The sequence below is a fragment of the Gymnoscopelus braueri genome, assembly GCF_963280865.1.
Source record: "Gymnoscopelus braueri genome assembly, chromosome: 21".
NCBI lineage: Eukaryota > Metazoa > Chordata > Actinopteri > Myctophiformes > Myctophidae > Gymnoscopelus > Gymnoscopelus braueri.
In genome coordinates, this window is record NC_137623.1 from 6,407,153 (window position 1) to 6,425,331 (window position 18,179).

Consider the following 18,179-nt stretch of genomic DNA (forward strand, 5'->3'; position numbering starts at 1 on the left):
AATGCGTCGCGATGTGACGCGATCGGCTATTTTCAAATGGCCGAAATGGGTTGAAGTGGTTAATGTATGTTTTGTAATCAAAATCAAAATCTACGATGTAACTAGTAACTAACATTTTCAAATAATTGTAATGGAGTAAAAGCACAATATTTGCCTCTGAGATGTAGTGGAAGTAGAAGTAAAAGTATTGAAAATTGGAAATACTCAAGTAAAGTAAAAAATAAGTACAGCACTTGAGTAAATGTACTTAGTTACTTTACACCACGGCTATTATTAGACTTACAGTAATCTATCTTTTTCCTACTTGCCGCGGTGCCATAATAAATGACGTCTGGTAGTTAATGGTTAACGAGGATTAGGGGAACTTTATGGATATGTGTGGTGAGAGGGTTGTTATTAGCTACTCTGTGACTGTAGCCGGTGCTCATCGGGGAAAGCAGAAATAACACAACTATATTAATGTCTTGCCGAAATAGTTGGATTAGAAAATGGCGGGATGTCAGTGCCACACAAATTGCATTGAAAAACCCGTAACCGAGGCTTTTGAAATTTTCGGAAGATTCGTCGGGAGTCATCCTTGGTGGTTTTTAATCATTCCTTTGGTGATATCGGCGGGGCTCGGTGGGGGTTTTAACTTTCTCGGCGACATGGAGAACCAGGCCAAAGGCATCGAAAACCAGTTTACGCCCGTGAACGGACCGGCCAAAGACGAGAGGCTGGTCGTCAAGACCAACTTTCCGCACAACGAGCTCGAATTCTCTCGTCAGAGGCTGTACACGGAAGGAACCTACGGGTCCCTCATTTTTACGTCGCCCGCGAATATCCTGGCGGTCGAACCTTTTAGCGAGATAATTGAAATTAACGACCGGATTTTAGGAATAGAAGTAGATAAGCAGACGTTTAGAAGCCTCTGTGCTGTGGCTGGTGGAAAATGCGTGTCAAATTCCATCTTCGGTGTTGTGAGCAGTTCCGACGGCACGATTAATTACCCCATGAATAACAATACTTTCCTTGGTTCTGAGATCGGTGGCGTGGAACTGATTGATGGAACAACACAAATAAAGAGTGCACATGCAATTAGGCTTTTTTATTTTCTAAAGGAGGACAACGTAACAGTGAATAACCTATGGTTGAAGAAATTCATCAGCACAGCATCAGAAATACAAGGGAAAGAGGTAAGACTAACCAATGTGACCTACGCTACGTGTATTTAAAACCATTCAATCCAGGAACGCATACTGTGTCTTTTTCTATTTTTAGCTATAACCATTATCTGGGCTATTAAAAAATTGCAGATCTACAAGCTCATAGTGTGGCACAGAGTGCCGCACTATGAGCTTGTAGATCTGCGATTTTGTTTCTGAAAAATTGTGAAAAGTTGTGTAAATCTTTAAATATATATGTTTTTTTAAAGCCAACATTTTAAACTAAAATCTTTGCTTCTGGGGGATTCTACAAATATCTTCTAATATAAATCTTAACTTTTTTCATGTCAAGGACCCCCAAAATTATATGTATTTTGTCCGCGGACAAATACACAAATACACTCGGTGCCGCGCTATGAGCTTGTAGATCTGCTTTTTTTGAATAGCCAAAGAAATCTAAAGTGACACTGATGCGTTCCCGGATTGAATGGGTTAATTTCCCTTGTGCATTGAGTTAATTTATTATTGAGAAATTAATCATCATTTGAGATTTTTACAAACCTAAGCATAACTAATTGTGTAATATCTTCAGGTTGCTGTGTCTTATTTCACCTCCCTGTCGAGAGAAGAGGAGTTCGAGAGCAACTCTGACTCCATCATTCCATTGTTTTCAATAACTTATGTCCTGGCTATTAATTTCTCAATTTTCTCTTGCATGAGGTAAGACAAAGAACTCTTTGTATTAGTCTATTTTGAGCTTCAGTTTACAGTATGTTCTAACTAGGGCTGTCAGGATTACAAATTTAAGTTGATCATTAATTGTCACTCAAATAACTGCGATTTAATTGTGTGTTTTGCATTGAACATGGGAACACATGAATAAAAATTAAAAAAAATCTGTTTGCCTTTATGCTTTGTAATCAAAAATTGCACAAGGCAGATGACAAATAACTTAAATATATAAAAGAAATGATTGACATTTAATAATGTTATACTATTAAAAAAGGAGAAATAGCAGAACTAGATCTGTTATTTCTGCTTTTTTAATATTTGAAAATGTGCAAACATTTTTCAACATGGAAACGATTATGACAATTATGCAAAATGAAGTACAAATATCTCAAATAATTGCGATTAGACGATTATGTAATAATTTTGACAGGCCTAGATCTAACACAGTGGTTCTCAACCTTTTCAGGCCGTAACCCGCCAAAATAATTGTATTTGAACTGGGGACCCCCTACTATTGACAAGCACTTGGAATAGGAGTTGGGGCATTCATTTAGTTTGACTCGGTTCCGCAGATAAATATTGTAAAAATAGCAGATCTCCGAGCTTGTAGATCGGCTATTTTCATGATGTTTGTCTCTTTCTTATATTATTTACAATTTGGCCAATATGTGACCCGTTTTTATAGTATAGTTTGTTGATTACTTTTGATGCGGTTTTAAATTGTCTCTTTACTATCTGGGGACCCCCCAAAATCATGTGGGGACCCCCCTGACCCACAGGTTGAGAACCACTGTTCTATCTGAATTTTGTTCCACAATCAAACATCCACATGAGCAATGTCTAAAATACAGTATACTAATATATTGTCGCTGTCGGGCAGAAACCAACTATCTCAGTTTTTCAACTTTTTTATTTTCTTTAATAAATCAGTTATATTGACCACCTTTACATCTGTGTGTGGGTTTTACTATATTGAATGAAAGGTATTAAAAAGCACTTGTGACTAAACCTCCTAACCCCATTGGATCCTCAAACTGTCGGTCAAACCTCCTAACTCCAACTTAGTTTTTTTTTCCCGTCTGACTTGGTCATTCTAATCAATGATGGACAAAACAACTATCTCCTCATCACTGGTCAAAAAGCTCCTAACTCCACTTGAGCTGTATGTGGGTAAAGTGATGATAATGTAAGAACACATTCAAGTATCTGACCATGTATAACGTCACCATACTAACTTTGATGAGGCAGTGTTGTGTTGTTCTAAAACATGTATTTTTTCTCCATTTCCTAAAAAAGTAAATTTTGGAAATGTGTGCGTGTGTGTGTATATATAGTTGATAATTAGTGGTGTAAAGCAAATAAGTACATGTACTCAAGTACTGTACTTAAGTGCATTCTTGAGGTAGGCCTATTTTTTTTTTACTGGAGTGTTTCCAATATTCAATACTTTTTACTTCTACTCCACTACATTTCAGAGGCTTTTTACTCCACTAGATTATGATTATTATTACAAAACATACATTAACCACTTCAGCCCTATGTATACCTCCTATATTTGAAAATAGCCAATCTACAAACTCAAAACTCAAAAACATTTGGAAACTAGTGAAATGGGACATTATGCATAATGAGTACTTTTACTTTCAGTACTTAAGTATATTTTAAAGTGAATACTTTTGTACTTGTACTAAAGAAAAATGTTAATACTGGACTTTTATTTCTAACAGAGTACTTCTACATTGTGGTATTAGTACTTTTACTTTCGTACAAAATGTGAGTGCTTCTTCCACCACTGTTGATAATGAGCAAACAGGCCATTTGTGTCTCCTTGTCTCTAGGTTGGACTGTGTGAGGAACAAGGTGTGGGTCGCTGTGTTTGGTGTCCTGTCTACTGGCCTGGCCGTTTTGTCCAGTTTTGGATTGTTGCTGTACTGTGGAATGCCTTTCTCCATGACTGTAGCAACGGCTCCTTTCCTGATTCTCGGTACTGATAACGCTTTTAGAATGTCTCATTCAGTTATTTTCCAATTCCATCTCATTTTCATTCAATAACATCAATACATAGGATACAAGAAGAGTGGGCACTAAGGAAGAGTGGGCACTAAGGAAGAGTGGGCACTAAGGAAGAGTGGACACCTCGATGTAAAACTGGATATTTTGTCCAAAATGTTAAAAAAAAAAAAAAATATTGGAAAAATGGTCTTAAGTAATGTACAGTATACATGATGTGAACATGCACGGTACATCATTATCAGACCTAAATTTACACTTCAACTTCTTGTTTAAGCCCAAAATGATTGGATAGGCCTATACATGTTTTGTATGTATGTAGTAAAAAAATGTTATTTTTTTTAAGGTTTATACATAAAGGTGCTCTAAGTTATATTTTCTTGCTAAAACAAAATGTTTTTTGTTAAAGGTTAAAACACTATTTTCTGACAATAATTGCTATAGAGTGTTTGTTCAGTAACAGGGGTCTCCCCGTCTCTCCAGCTCTTTAATAAACAGAAAATATATTTTCAGGTGGGCTACCAATTTCACCCTACCAGGAGAGAGAACCCATTTATCAGCTTCAATTGTATTCTTATTATTCTTATTGTCTGTGCACAATTGCATATACAGTACATAGCATCACAAATAATCTAAAACTTGTTTGAACATTCATGCAGTCATGTAATTATGAGAAAAGTAAACAGGTTATCTTTTCTGCAAAAGGAAACCGGCCTTGGATCACGGTCATACATTTATTTTTATTGATTATGACAATTGAGTAACTATGACAGCCTTCCTTGGATACTTCCCCAAATAGTGTTTGGAGTTCCGTGTTTAAGGCCCGTACATCTCCATAAATAATATAAAGTGCTCACCTGGTAAAGGATAACTAAAGTCTATTTACTTTGCTTTATTGGCTGTTAGATTAGGTCAATCATATCAACACTGTTTAATAAATGGCTATAAATAAAGTCACTCATACACAGAAAAGTTTGACGAGTTTCCACTGTCAAACATCTATGCCGAGGACACAAACTAACCGGCGCAGTGCTATCTACAGTATACTTATTGTCCCATGACAATGAGTATATATATATATATATATATATATATATATATATAAATAATTGTCCCCTCCATATTTTTTGTCTCTTTCATAAATAAGAACCGAAAATGAATTGGGGGAAAAAAGCTCTGTGTCACAGTCTATTCACAGTGTCTATTGAAATGACAACGAACACAGCCATAAAGGAAACGATAAGGAAGCCATAAAGGTATCCTTTAGCCTTAGATAGACACAAACTTTCTGTGTAGGAGTGTCTTTATTTATAGTCATTTATTAAACAGCCAATAAAGTAATGTCAATAGACTTTAGTTCTCCTTTCTAGTTCACTGGTCAATTGTACATGAACATCCCTGTTACTGTAGGGGTTGAAGGTATATCGGTATATCAGTAAAGTTGGATTTTAAAACTATTTTGTTACATAATAAGCATCTACATGTAGCTATTATACTTGTATGTCAAATATGGTCTGAAGAATCAATAGAGAATTCTGAAAATTTGAATCTGGAAAGTATGGAATTTTGAAATGGAACATGATTGTGTAGGAACCCCGAAGTGTCACTGACGGCCGAGATTTCTGACTAATAACATTAATAATTGATCGGAGTGGGACACTTTTTAAACATTTAAATATTTGGGCTTTCTGTAAGGTATTAACACATTCATTGCCAGGTATTAATTAATCAATTTATCCGCCACTGCCAGCGGTTTTACCTTATTTATTTTTTAAAATAAGCCTGAGGGAACATAGGGTCTAAATTGATATGGGGGAACATTGGGTTGAGGGAACATAGGGCTGAGGGAACATAGGCATGACCCGCTTGAAATGGCCCTCCTAAAGGCCTCACCGTGGATTTGTTGGGCGTCTTCCTCACGGAAGACACAGACTGGGGCACCAACCCAAACTGCTCTCGGATTAGACCTTAATTGTAAAATATTCAAGCATGTTCTACTTTACTTTACTTAAGAGCTTTTTCTAAATATTAAATTGAAATAATTAATATAATTGAATATTTTGGACAAAATAGCCATTTTGATCAAGGTGCCCACTCTTCCTTAGTGCCCACTCTTCCTGTTACCAATGCATCAATGTCAATGAGGCATTGTGACTCTAATATCAAAGTTAGCCTATGTCAGAGCTCCATTGTAGCTACAATATGTTTGATAGTCACAAGGTCCATACATATGTGCTGTTGTATAGAGAAGACAGTAGGTTCAGTAGGCAATGCAGTTTTGTCTGACTTAAAACATCACTATGTAACTTTCCTCTTCTACCCTGGATTTGAACCCGGTTTCCTGCGCAAGTGCTGACATTTGTATACAATGAGCTAATAGAGCCGACCTGTTTGCTCAGGGGATAAATGTAATCTTTGCATTATTCAGACATGCAAACTTGTAGCTTTTCAGCTTCCACTAGCCGTTTTGAATCCAAATAGGGCAATAGTGTGACACCTGACCCGAAAAAAAACAGCATGTTGTTACCCTTTTCACCTCGGGGCTGTTTGCATGCCTGATTATTTCTATTGTTAAAACAAAAAAACAAAAAACAAAAAAAGAATGATTTTTTTTCAAACCTCCTTCAAACGGCGCGGCACACCTCAGCAGTAGCCCCGGCCCAAAATTGGGACGTTTGCCAGGGTTTATATACACTGCTGTACTCTACCATACAGATTTGACAAAATTACATTTTATTCATAAAAAAACCGTTACATAGTTTAACTATTAACCCCACTTGTCCAAAACCCAATCATTAAAGTTGGTGTAAGTGATACTTTTTGGTTAACCCATTAAACCGGTATAGCATCTGTGTCATTTTAGATTTTAGCTATGTACATGCTTCTGGGGGGTCGACAAAATATTTTGAGATGGGGGTCCACGGCCACATACATATAATTTTGGGGGTCCTTGACGCGTGATTTGGGAACGTACGGGACCGGTTGGCAAACTATTTTGGCCCATCTATGTACCTTTAACTGTGTGGCATAACATACAGCAAGGCCCACCTATGTACCTTTAACTGTGTGTCATAACATACAGCAAGGCCCACCTATGTACCTTTGACTGTGTGTCATAACATACAGCAAGGCCCCTATGTACCTTTAACTGTGTGGCATAACATACAGCAAGGCCCACCTATGTACCTTTAACTGTGTGTCATAACATACAGCAAGGCCCCTATGTACCTTTAACTGTGTGGCATAACATACAGCAAGGCCCCTATGTACCTTTAACTGTGTGTCATAACATACAGCAAGGCCCACCTATGTACCTTTAACTGTGTGTCATAACATACAGCAAGGCCCCTATGTACCTTTAACTGTGTGGCATAACATACAGCAAGGCCCACCTATGTACCTTTAACTGTGTGTCATAACATACAGCAAGGCCCCTATGTACCTTTAACTGTGTGGCATAACATACAGCAAGGCCCCTATGTACCTTTAACTGTGTGTCATAACATACAGCAAGGCCCATCTATGTACCTTTAACTGTGTGGCATAACATACAGCAAGGCCCATCTATGTACCTTTAACTGTGTGGCATAACATACAGCAAGGCCCACCTATGTACCTTTAACTGTGTGTCATAACATACAGCAAGGCCCCTATGTACCTTTAACTGTGTGTCATAACATACAGCAAGGCCCACCTATGTACCTTTGACTGTGTGTCATAACATACAGCAAGGCAACCATTGCTGCGGTCAGTCAGCTGCTGCGGTTCTGTCCGTCTGTTGACGTTGGCAGAGCAGCCATAAACTAGCCTACTGGCACCTGACGTAGGTGGTTCGTCCCGATTTTCTGTACATCTTTGTGAAGTTAGTGTTAGTAAAGGTTAGTAAAAAGCAGGTAAAAGAGTAACGTGAGCAGTCGGTGACTGCAGCTGACTGACACCGCAGCAGCAGCTGAATGAGTCTGACACCGCAGCAATGGTTGCGCGCAGGGCAGCGCTCCGTGGATTCGTGTATAGACTGAAGTAATTAAAGCGGGTCATGTTTGCATGTTTGGAATTGTAACAACTGAAATCAATAATATAATCAGTATTCCGATATTAACCTGAGGGCCGCATTAAGTGAAGGTGGGGGGCCACATATGGCCCCTGGGCCGCCAATTACCCATGTATGGTGTATATCATTTATATCTCACATTCTACCTCCTCGGCTAATATTTGTCTCAACAGGAATTGGAGTGGATGACATGTTCATCATGATAAACGCCTGGCAGCAGACCCAAGTCTACCAGAGGGTAGGAAATCACATGCCAGCCAACTACAAAGCAGCAGCCGTAGAAGATCGCATGGCAGCCACCTACAAAGAAGCAGCCGTCTCCATCACCATCACCACTCTGACGGATCTCCTCGCCTTCTACATCGGCCTCCTAACTCCGTTCCGTTCTGTGCAGTCGTTCTGCATGTACACCGGCACCGCCGTGATATTCTGCTACCTGTACAACCTCACCTTCTTCGGCGCCTTCTTAGCCCTGAACGGAAAACGAGAGTGGAGCAATAGGCACTGGTTTACTTGTTCGGAAGTAGTTCCAAAGCCAAAACCTCCAGATTTTGAAGTTGATGAAGCTGACATGTATTGTGTAGATCCGGTCACTAAAAAGGAGAAACCAATGCCAGTCACAATCTTTCTTAAAAAAAATTACGGGCCATTCCTGACAAACAAGTGGACCAAGATGATTGTGATTGTATTATATGTCGGATATTTGGCCTCAAGTATTTACGGTTGCTTCAACATGAAAGAAGGCATAGAGCTAAAGCATTTGGCGTCTGATGACTCCTACGTGGGTAAATATTACGATAATGAAGATTATTTTTCCGACTATGGTCCTAATGTTATGGTTGTGGTGACAGACAGAAATTTCACGTATTGGGATCCGAGAAGCCGTGATCAACTAGACACCTGTCTGCAAACATTTGGAAATTTGACTTTTCAGAATGAATCACGAGTCGATCCAGAACTGACCGTATCCTGGCTTCAGGGATACCTGCGATACTTACAGAATGCAAGCTTAAATCAAAATGACAAAAGCACATTTATTTCAAATTTACCACAATTTTTCAACGCAGCACCCAGTACATCTCTGTTCAGACAAGATGTAAACTTTTCAGTTGCCGAGAACACCGTCTACGCCTCACGGATGTTCATCCAGACGATAAATATCAGAACGCCCCTCGATGAGAAGAACCTGCTGAATAAACTCAGGGAGACAGCTAAGTCGAACGTTTGTCCAGGCTCTCTTGTCGTTTACCACCCGGCTTTCATTTTCTTTGACCAGTATGCAGTTATCGTCACCAATACCATCCAGAATGTTCTCGTGGCCACTCTCGCCATGCTGGTGGTCTCACTGTGTCTAGTTCCTAACCCTATTTGTTCTCTGTGGGTAACCTTTGCCGTCGTGTCTATCGTAGTGGGCGTGACCGGCTTCATGGCACTATGGGGCATCAGTTTGGACTCTGTGTCCATGATCAATCTCGTCATATGCATTGGTTTCTCGGTGGATTTCACCGCTCACATTACGTATGCTTTCGTCTCGAGCGAAAAACCCTCGGCGAACGAAAAGGCCACAGAGGCCGTCGTGAGTCTGGGTTATCCTATCATACAAGGCGCCGTGTCTACCATTCTCGGAGTAGTGGTGCTTTCTGCTGCCAAAAGCTACATTTTCAGAACGTTCTTCAAGATCATGTTCCTGGTCATAGTTTTCGGGGCGGTCCACGGCATCGTTTTCTTACCAGTTTTTCTGACCTTAGTTGGAAGAGTCACTTTTAGGAGACAGTATATCAATACATTGGACAATAAACCGTGTGTTCCTGGGACCCCTGGAAACAAAGTGAGTTAAAAATATTCGCTTGAAAACATAAATATATTCAAAGATTCAGGAGGAGCAAGATTTGCCAAAATGTTTACGAGTTTAAAAAAATAGCAGATCTACAAGCTCATAGCGCGGCACAAAGTATTAAATAATGGTTAAAGTGAACATTGAGTTCTCAATGTGCTATATATATATATAGCTAAGATCTAAAACGATACAGATACTTTCCCTGTTTTAATGGGTTATAGTTGGAAGCTAATCTTGGAAAGTCCTACAGTGAGTTTATTGCTCACCTCAGTGTCAGCCTTTGTGTTTCTTGTCAGTCACTAGTCACTAGTCATAGTCACTTACATTTCATTGATAGTTATTTTTTGAACAGTGCTGTCATATAGCTTACTGGTTCCCAAACTTTTGAGCTCAAGACCCAAAAGAGAAATTGGATGTTTGCCTGTTACCCAAACTAGTGCAAATAGCAGATCTACAAGCTCACAACGCATTGCTTTGCCCCGTGTTGTGAGCTTGCAGATCTGCTATTTTCACTACTTCATTAACGTTTTTCTTTTTTTTTATGGAAATTATTTGTTTGTTTGTTTTTTCATTTTATTTATGAAATACTTTTGAAAAATGTTGGAATTTTTTTTAATTGATGAAAAGTTGTGATTTATTTTGTTTAAACTTCTCTAAACATTTTTGAAATCATATATTTGTTCTAATGTAGGAAACAAAGGAAAAAAAATATATTTACTTGAGACCCATAGATGGGTTTCCGCGCGACGTCATCACAGAGCAGAGTGCGCAATCTGCGCATGCGGGTGGTAGAACGAACCGGAAGCGCCATTCACTCTGTTGTTATTTTCGGGATTTAGATAGGCATAATGCTGCTATTTTAGGCATAATAGGCATAATGCTGCTATTATATACAAACAGATCCAACTTCCGACAAATCATTTTTATTGAGTAAAGAAGATATTACAAACTGCATCATTTAATCTACTTTCATTAAACCCGGTGAAGACCATTTATTTTATGTATGTACATTTGACTAGAGCTGCTGCGGGTAATAGCGCCCTCTACTGCTCAACCCTCCACTGCGCGCGCATCATCCTCTCATGTTTACAAACAGGAAACCCATCTATAAAAATTGGTCTGCGACACAAAGATGGGTCCCGACCCACTGTTTGGGAAACAGTGATATAGCCTACTGATGAGAATAAATGGCTTGATGAGCACATGACATTTAAACCAGCTGTTCTAGATGATGAAAATGAGGACGCCAGGTTGAAAGTTGTTAAAAGTCTGGACATCAGCTCCAGATACGGGTTATCCTTCTAATAAAGGTACTCTACCTGTCTGCAATGTGCAACTGGACCTAGACAAGTCTTCTAGCTTTCCAAAAGAAATTTCCCCCCACTGTTTTTCTGTAAATATATTTTTACTGCTCCTAGTATTGATGATTTCTTGTATAGTATTGTATGTCTTGATTCATTGAATATATAGAAACAAGCCCTCAGGGCTTTTTGTTTTATCCTTTTAGCATTATTGTACCTCTGTATTTATTATTGTACCTCTGTGTATGCAAACTGTTAATAAAGTATTCAATCAATCTTTTTTTATTTTCACTTAACAGTGCCTCACAAGCGGGCACACCAACAGAAGTGAACAACTGACTGGCACTGTGCCACCTAGGAACACAAGAAGTAACCTCATGGCATCGTTGTATGCCACTCTAAGCCTTTGCATGCTTTTCACTCTGTAATACAACCATAGATGAGCCGTATATACAGGGGGGTGACATATGCTCTGAACAGTGCACATTTTACATTTACAGAACACATAGAACATTTCCTTAAAAGCATATTGGCCTGAGCATATATTTTGCGACACTGTCCTTGGATGTCACTGACATCCCTGAGATCCTCTGAGAGGATTTGTCCAAGATATTTTAATTCCCTCGACACACCCAGAGCAGCATCTGAGAGAGAGAACACTGGAAAAGTGGATTTTCTGCCCTAGATCTGACAACCATGATGCTACTTTTTTTTGGCATTACATGTAATGTCATGTTCTTCGCCATACTGTGAGGATAGCCTCAATAACTGTTGTAACCACGCAGTATATGGGCTAAGTATGACTAAGTCATCTGCATACATGAAGTGATTAATGACATTATCACCAACAATACAACCTTTTTTGCGTGCATTTAACTGTCTTGAGAGGTCATCCATATATACATTAAATAAAAAAGGGTAAAATTCCACCTTGACGGACCCCAATGCCCACATGAAATGGGGCATTATCCCATTTGATCTGAAAGGTTTGCTGAGCATACCAATATGAGGATTCTAATTCTAATTGTATTTCGGGACACTTCTCGCAAGCAGTTTCATAAATTTGTATCCATGCTCATCTCCTTGTAAGGCTTGTATGTGTTTTTAAACATTATATTTGTTTTATTTATGTTTTACTTATTTCTCTTTCATGTTATATTCCTGTAATTCTTTTGTGAAGCACAATGTAGAGATACATGTATGAAGATACAACTTTTCTGTCGCTCCGACCTTCATCAGGCCTGATGAAGGGATGAGGCGACCGAAGAGTTGGATCTATTTTTAATGTCAGGGGTCTGCAATGTTTTTCAGGCCAAGGACCCCGTAGCTGAGAGAGAGACAGAGATGAAGCAGGGACCCCCACTCAATATTGTATAAAATTGTGTTGCAAACTTTTTCATAGATAGCTTCATAGACTTGTTTGACAGCACTATCATCAGTGTTGTGTAAATTAATATTTTGGATTGTTTAATTACACGTTATCTTTTCTATTAATATGTATTTTCAGACGTTTAACCACTTTGGCTCTGTACTGCTCTTTTTTTCCCCTCTACACCAAACGTCTTTGCCCCTTTGTCGAAAATAGCCGATCTACAAGCTCTGCTATTTTTGACTAATGATCCCCTCGGAATAGGGATGCTAGGGTTGAAGTTCCTATCACACAAAGATTTGGCGAGCCCTTGTAGTAATTCTGGGGACCCCCTAGGGGTCCCAGGTCCCGGGTCCCTGTTGAAGACCCCTGCTGTGAGTGAAGACAGCATTTCTTTTAGCTCTTCTCAAGTTCATTACTCCTACGCAGTACGCACCTGTCCATTTCACTAGGTGTGCAGAACCTTATTTCACAAAGCACTATATCAATAAAGTTTACCATCTACGTTCTTGATCTATAAAACAACATGGCTATGATAGACAACTTACTGGAAAAAACAAGGAAACAACTATCATTAACTAAGGGAACAACTGAAAGCAGAATGTAACCTTATTTCACAAAGCACTATATCAATAAAGTTTATCATCTATGTTATTAATCTATAAAACAACATGGCTATGAAACTAGACAACTTACTGGAAAAAACAAGGAAACAACTATCATTAACTACTGGTGACGCACCGTATAGGATATTTTGTACATCCTCCATCTTTTATTGGTGCACCGGCTTCGGATGCTGTCAATGTACTGAATGGGACATTATCACGTTTAATCAGACTTTTGATTGGTCTAAGTAGGTGAGATACTGACCTACCGACGGGAGGTGTTTTGTCGTTATTCTGTGGGTTGATGAAAGTTGGGGCAAACGCTCACCCCAAAACACGAACCACGATTCTGTGCCCAGCGGTACATAACACGGACGGCGCTTTGCAACGTTCGGCACGGCAACTCGCTCGCTTTAGCTCGCTCGTGGTGCCTCTCGTGGCTCAAGTTCACTTGAGACGCCTCCATGGCTCCATCGTGGTCCAAAACTATACTTTATACAAACCACCTACTGAGCCCCGTACTTAGACCCATCAATATTCTGATTAAATGTGATAATGTCCCATTCAGTGCAAGTACTGGACAGCATCCGAAATGGGTGATTAGTCTCCTCTAGTAACAGATTACATGTAGGCCAGAAGCTGTGTAAGGAAGAACATCTTCTTTATACATTTGGGTTCTTCTCAAACAATGTCTCTTTATCAAAACTGTAATGTTGTCCAATCTGTATGGTAGAATATGTTAATACAATATAACTTATACAAATGGGGAGGTTGTATTTTATCTCCCTGCTTGAGACATTTAGATCCTGTGTCTAGGTGAGACATGACCTTCGACACGATCCTGTTTCTCCCCTGAGCAAGCAGGCAAAGCAGGTAAAATTGTCTGCACTTGAGCATATCCAGGGTAGAAGAAGAAAGTTACAGCTAGTGCAGATTTAATAACTCATATCTTTCAGAATGATCCATAGCATTCAAACATCAGACAGCCTTTTCCAGTGCACCAGAGGAAAACCCAGAAATAGCAATTACATTTACTTTTTTTTTAAAAAATGGGATTGGTATTTAAGATAGTCAAAAGGGAAGTGCCCTCAATACCCTCATACATGACTGTTAACAAAAACTTGGACACATCATCAACAACCAAATATAGAACAAACATGGGAACGTTATCATTCTACTGCTCTCCCACCAAAATGTGTAATGCCCTGACATCACTGGATTCTTTTAAAACTAGCCTGAAAAAAAAAACTATCAGGAGACCACAAGGGGAAGTAAATGCAATAGTCCAGGGGCCAAGCCAGATTTTGGTACCACCTAAGGTGACCTTAATTATTTTGTATTTTTGCCTTCCTAAATGTCTCCAGTTTATATTTAGGTATGATAGCCCTGCCAATCTAGTAGCTTAATGGCAGTTATCACTCTCTAAACAAATCTACCATGATGTGTGTGAATCATTTATATGACTTCTAGATAATACTTTTTGGAAACCAATGGTCTTATAAACAGTTGAAATTGTGATTTTACCATTATAATCCATTTATGCTGAGAACATGTTGGTATTGTGCATATTTAATGAGATCATTTGCATATTTGAACACATACAATTACAGTTAGATATTTCAAAAAGTGTAAAACATATGTGGGAAAACAATTATGGAGATACATCTGTGACCTACTGGCACAGATGTATGTCCTTTTTTGTGTTAACCTTTTAGCCTTAATGTCTGACTGTACGATGTGCTGTTTACATTTCTGACTAATTAAGTATTCAATCAATCAATTTAACTGATTGAACCAGAATTTTACGACAGTTCAGACAAAAGACAGTCCAGTTATGCTTTCCTCTAACAACCGAAAAAGGTCACTAATGACCTATTGCTTGCTTCTGTCATTTGATGTTGAGATTTGGTATTGTAGATATCGTCTCTGTTGGGTGGAAACCTCATACAGTATGTCCAAAACTGTTACTTTTCAGGATTCAAATTCAAAAATAGCAAAATTATCAGATGTACAAGCCCAAAACGTTTAGCTTCGCGCCACGTTTCGAGCTGCTATTTTTTATGCTTTTGTGCTGTGTAGTAGATCAAGTAGATCAAGTAGGGCAAATAGTTAAAATCTGGAGTTAAGAGGTTTCTGCCCGACAGCAACATGAACCTGAGCAGATCATCAGGTTCATAAGGGTCATCTTAGTTGTTCCTTAAACTTGCCTTATTGGGCGATCAGCCCAGCCAACAAGGCTTTAGAAAGGCTGTTGGATGTTAAATCACTTCTGAAAATGTACCTTATGTCAAGGCCTTTTAATAGTGTTTATAATTTAGTTTTTTTTATTGTTTCTCTTTTATTCAAGCTTATCTCTTTTTATGTGTTTTTATTTATATTTGTTTTATTTATATTTTTACTTATTTATTTTGTCTTCCAGGTTATGTTCCTGTAATTCTTATTTTTGTGAAGCACAATGTAACCTTATTTTACAAAGCACTATACTGATAAAGTTAACTATCTATACTAACCGTTTCAACTTAAAGGGGTATTTCACTTTCAAAAAAACTTTTGGTCATTTTATCATCTACTCAGGCCTTTGTCAGCCCCCCAGACAGTTTTTAAGTTGCTTGATTCATTATTTAGATATCTGATATTAATTTTATCAGACACGCCCCCTTCCTATACAAACCCATTGTAACTTCAAACTTCATTTTAACCATGTTAGATTCATCAAAACCACCCGTCCTTGGTTCTGGTGACTCACCCTGCCCTCCTAATGCGTGAGGGGGCCGTGTTTTTTCAATTACTTTTTTCATTTATTTTTAATATTTTTTTGGGAAAATGAAGAAAATAAAATACAATAAAAAATGTATATAAAATAAATGACGGCCCCCTCACGCATTAGGAGGGCAGGGTGAGTCACCAGAACGGGTGTTTTTGATGAATCTAACATGGTTAAAATGAAGTTTGAAGTTACAATGGGTTTGTATAGGAAGGGGGCGTGTCTGATAAAATGAATATAAAATATCTAAATAATGAATCAAGCAACTTAAAAACTGTATGGGGGGTTCAAGCCTGAGTAGACGATAAAATGACCAAAGGTTTTTTTGAAAGTGAAATATCCCTTTAATTAGGGAACATAAACCCGTAAGATTTGTGCAACAACATGGCTAAGATATTATAGACAACTTACAAGGAACAAGGAAACAATAATCCTTAACTAGTAACAATAAACACATTCAGTCATTTTTGTCTACACAGCCTGACCTTGACCTTTTCTGGCCAAGTGAGAGATGGATGAAAGTGCGTTCCGTGCAAAGAGGTGGACTATTTACCAAACTCGTGAGGTAATTCAAAGTCCTATAAAAAGTGGGCATCTCCATCTCCATGGCTATGATTAAGAACAAAGTGGGCTATAAGTATCACCAGTAAGCCAGGTACACATACAGAGGTAAATGGTACGTTGTGAGAGGCATACTCGACTGTTAGGCGTATCATATAACACTACATTGATTTTAATTGTTGCTCACCCAGTTTGTCAGACTGGCTGAAGTTGTTCACAGTGATGCAGTGAAGCCATGGAAGAAGTTGAAGATGGAATTGCTGTTGTGGGCATAGGATGCAATTTCCCAGGGGGTAAGTACAGTATTTTACTTTCAAAAGCTATTTTGAGACAAATATTTTAACCATTCTTACTACACAAATAAAAAACAATATCCTTGAGGTTTAGATTATACCAGCGCTGTGATTTGATCATACAATAGGTTCTATGCACAGCAGCCATAATTATTGGCAGAAAATTGGGCCACTTCTTAGTTATTTCACAGGTGTAATGATACTAATTAAAGGTGCACTATGCAACTTTCCTCTTCTACCCCGGATTATTTACCCGGTTTCCTGCAAAAGTGTCCCAATTAAACTGTAGGGCCTAAAATTTGTATACATAAAATTGACTGGCTTCATTGGGAATTGTTGCGTGCCTATGTTTGAACTGATTACAATGTGTGTATCTGGCAAAGCTGACAGTTGGTTACCGAAGATATATTTCAATACAATTCAAGATTCCTCACTATATTTCTAAATTGTTCTTACGGCCAAAATGTGTGAACCATGTGAGCTGCAGATACATGAGCAAATTTGTCTTAATTAAATTAATCCAACTGACAATTAATTTACATGAGCAGTAAATATATAATGAATGGATAAGATCACGATCACGATAAGATCACGATCAGTGGTGGAAAGTACATTGGTACACTGCTACGCCCGCGGCTCTGTCAGATGTGTACTCTTTCTCTCACACTCCCAGAGCTGTGCGGACAGGTGGTGGGGCTGGTCTGCTAATTTCCAGAAAATGGAAATACTCTCCTGTTTCACTGTCACAATTCTCTCCTACCTCATTTGAATTTCATGTGGTCACTGTCTCTCATCCAGTCAAGCTCACCATTGCAGTTGTTTATCGCCCACCGGGCCCTGCTGGTGGCTTCCTGGAGGAGCTGGACCATCTAGTCTCCCACTTCCCTGTCGATGGCTCTGGATTCATCCTTCTGGGTGACTTCAACCTCCCGACTGAGAAGCAGCTAGACCCACTACTTTCGTTTCTCGCCGCCTTTGACCTAGTTATTTGCCCATCTCCTCCTACCCATGAGGCGGGCAACCAACTGGACCTGATTTTCACCAGAGGCTGCTCTATTGCTAACCTGTCTGTCACTCCTCTTTCCAGTGAAAAGGGTAAGAAACTCTCTGATCACTACTTCATGTCCTACTCTCTCTCTCTCTCCTCTCCCCCCTCACAGCCCCTCCCTACCCACATGATTGCCTCACGTCACAATCTTCGCTCACTTTCCTCCACTGTTCTTTCCTCCTCTGTTCTCTCTGCTCTCCCTGCCCCTGAATCCTTTGCTCTTCTATCCCCTGATACCGCCACAGATCTTCTTTTCTCTACTCTATCCTCTTCTCTCGACCATCTCTGTCCCCTCACCACCAGGCCTGCACGCCAAACTCCACCTGCCCCCTGGTTGTCGGACTCAGTGCGGACTGAGAGACGGAGCCTGAGAGCGGCTGAGCGCAAATGGAGAAATGGCAACCTCCTGGAGGACCTTCTCACCTTCCAATCTCTCATTTCTACTTTTTCCTCCTCTCTATCA

At 39.2% G+C, this 18,179-nt stretch overlaps 1 protein-coding gene across 1 annotated transcript; it reads left to right on the top strand.

The window, feature by feature from the left end:
* Positions 1–488: 488 nt before the first annotated feature.
* Positions 489–11,449, top strand: LOC308077587 (patched domain-containing protein 3-like; the record flags this gene model as incomplete). Its single annotated transcript, XM_080418332.1, has 6 exons — positions 489–1,175; positions 1,738–1,865; positions 3,716–3,861; positions 8,112–8,822; positions 9,006–9,685; positions 11,435–11,449. 6 exons carry the CDS (start codon positions 489–491, stop codon positions 11,447–11,449), a joined length of 2,367 nt encoding a protein of 788 aa, XP_080274458.1.
* Positions 11,450–18,179: the final 6,730 nt, after the last annotated feature.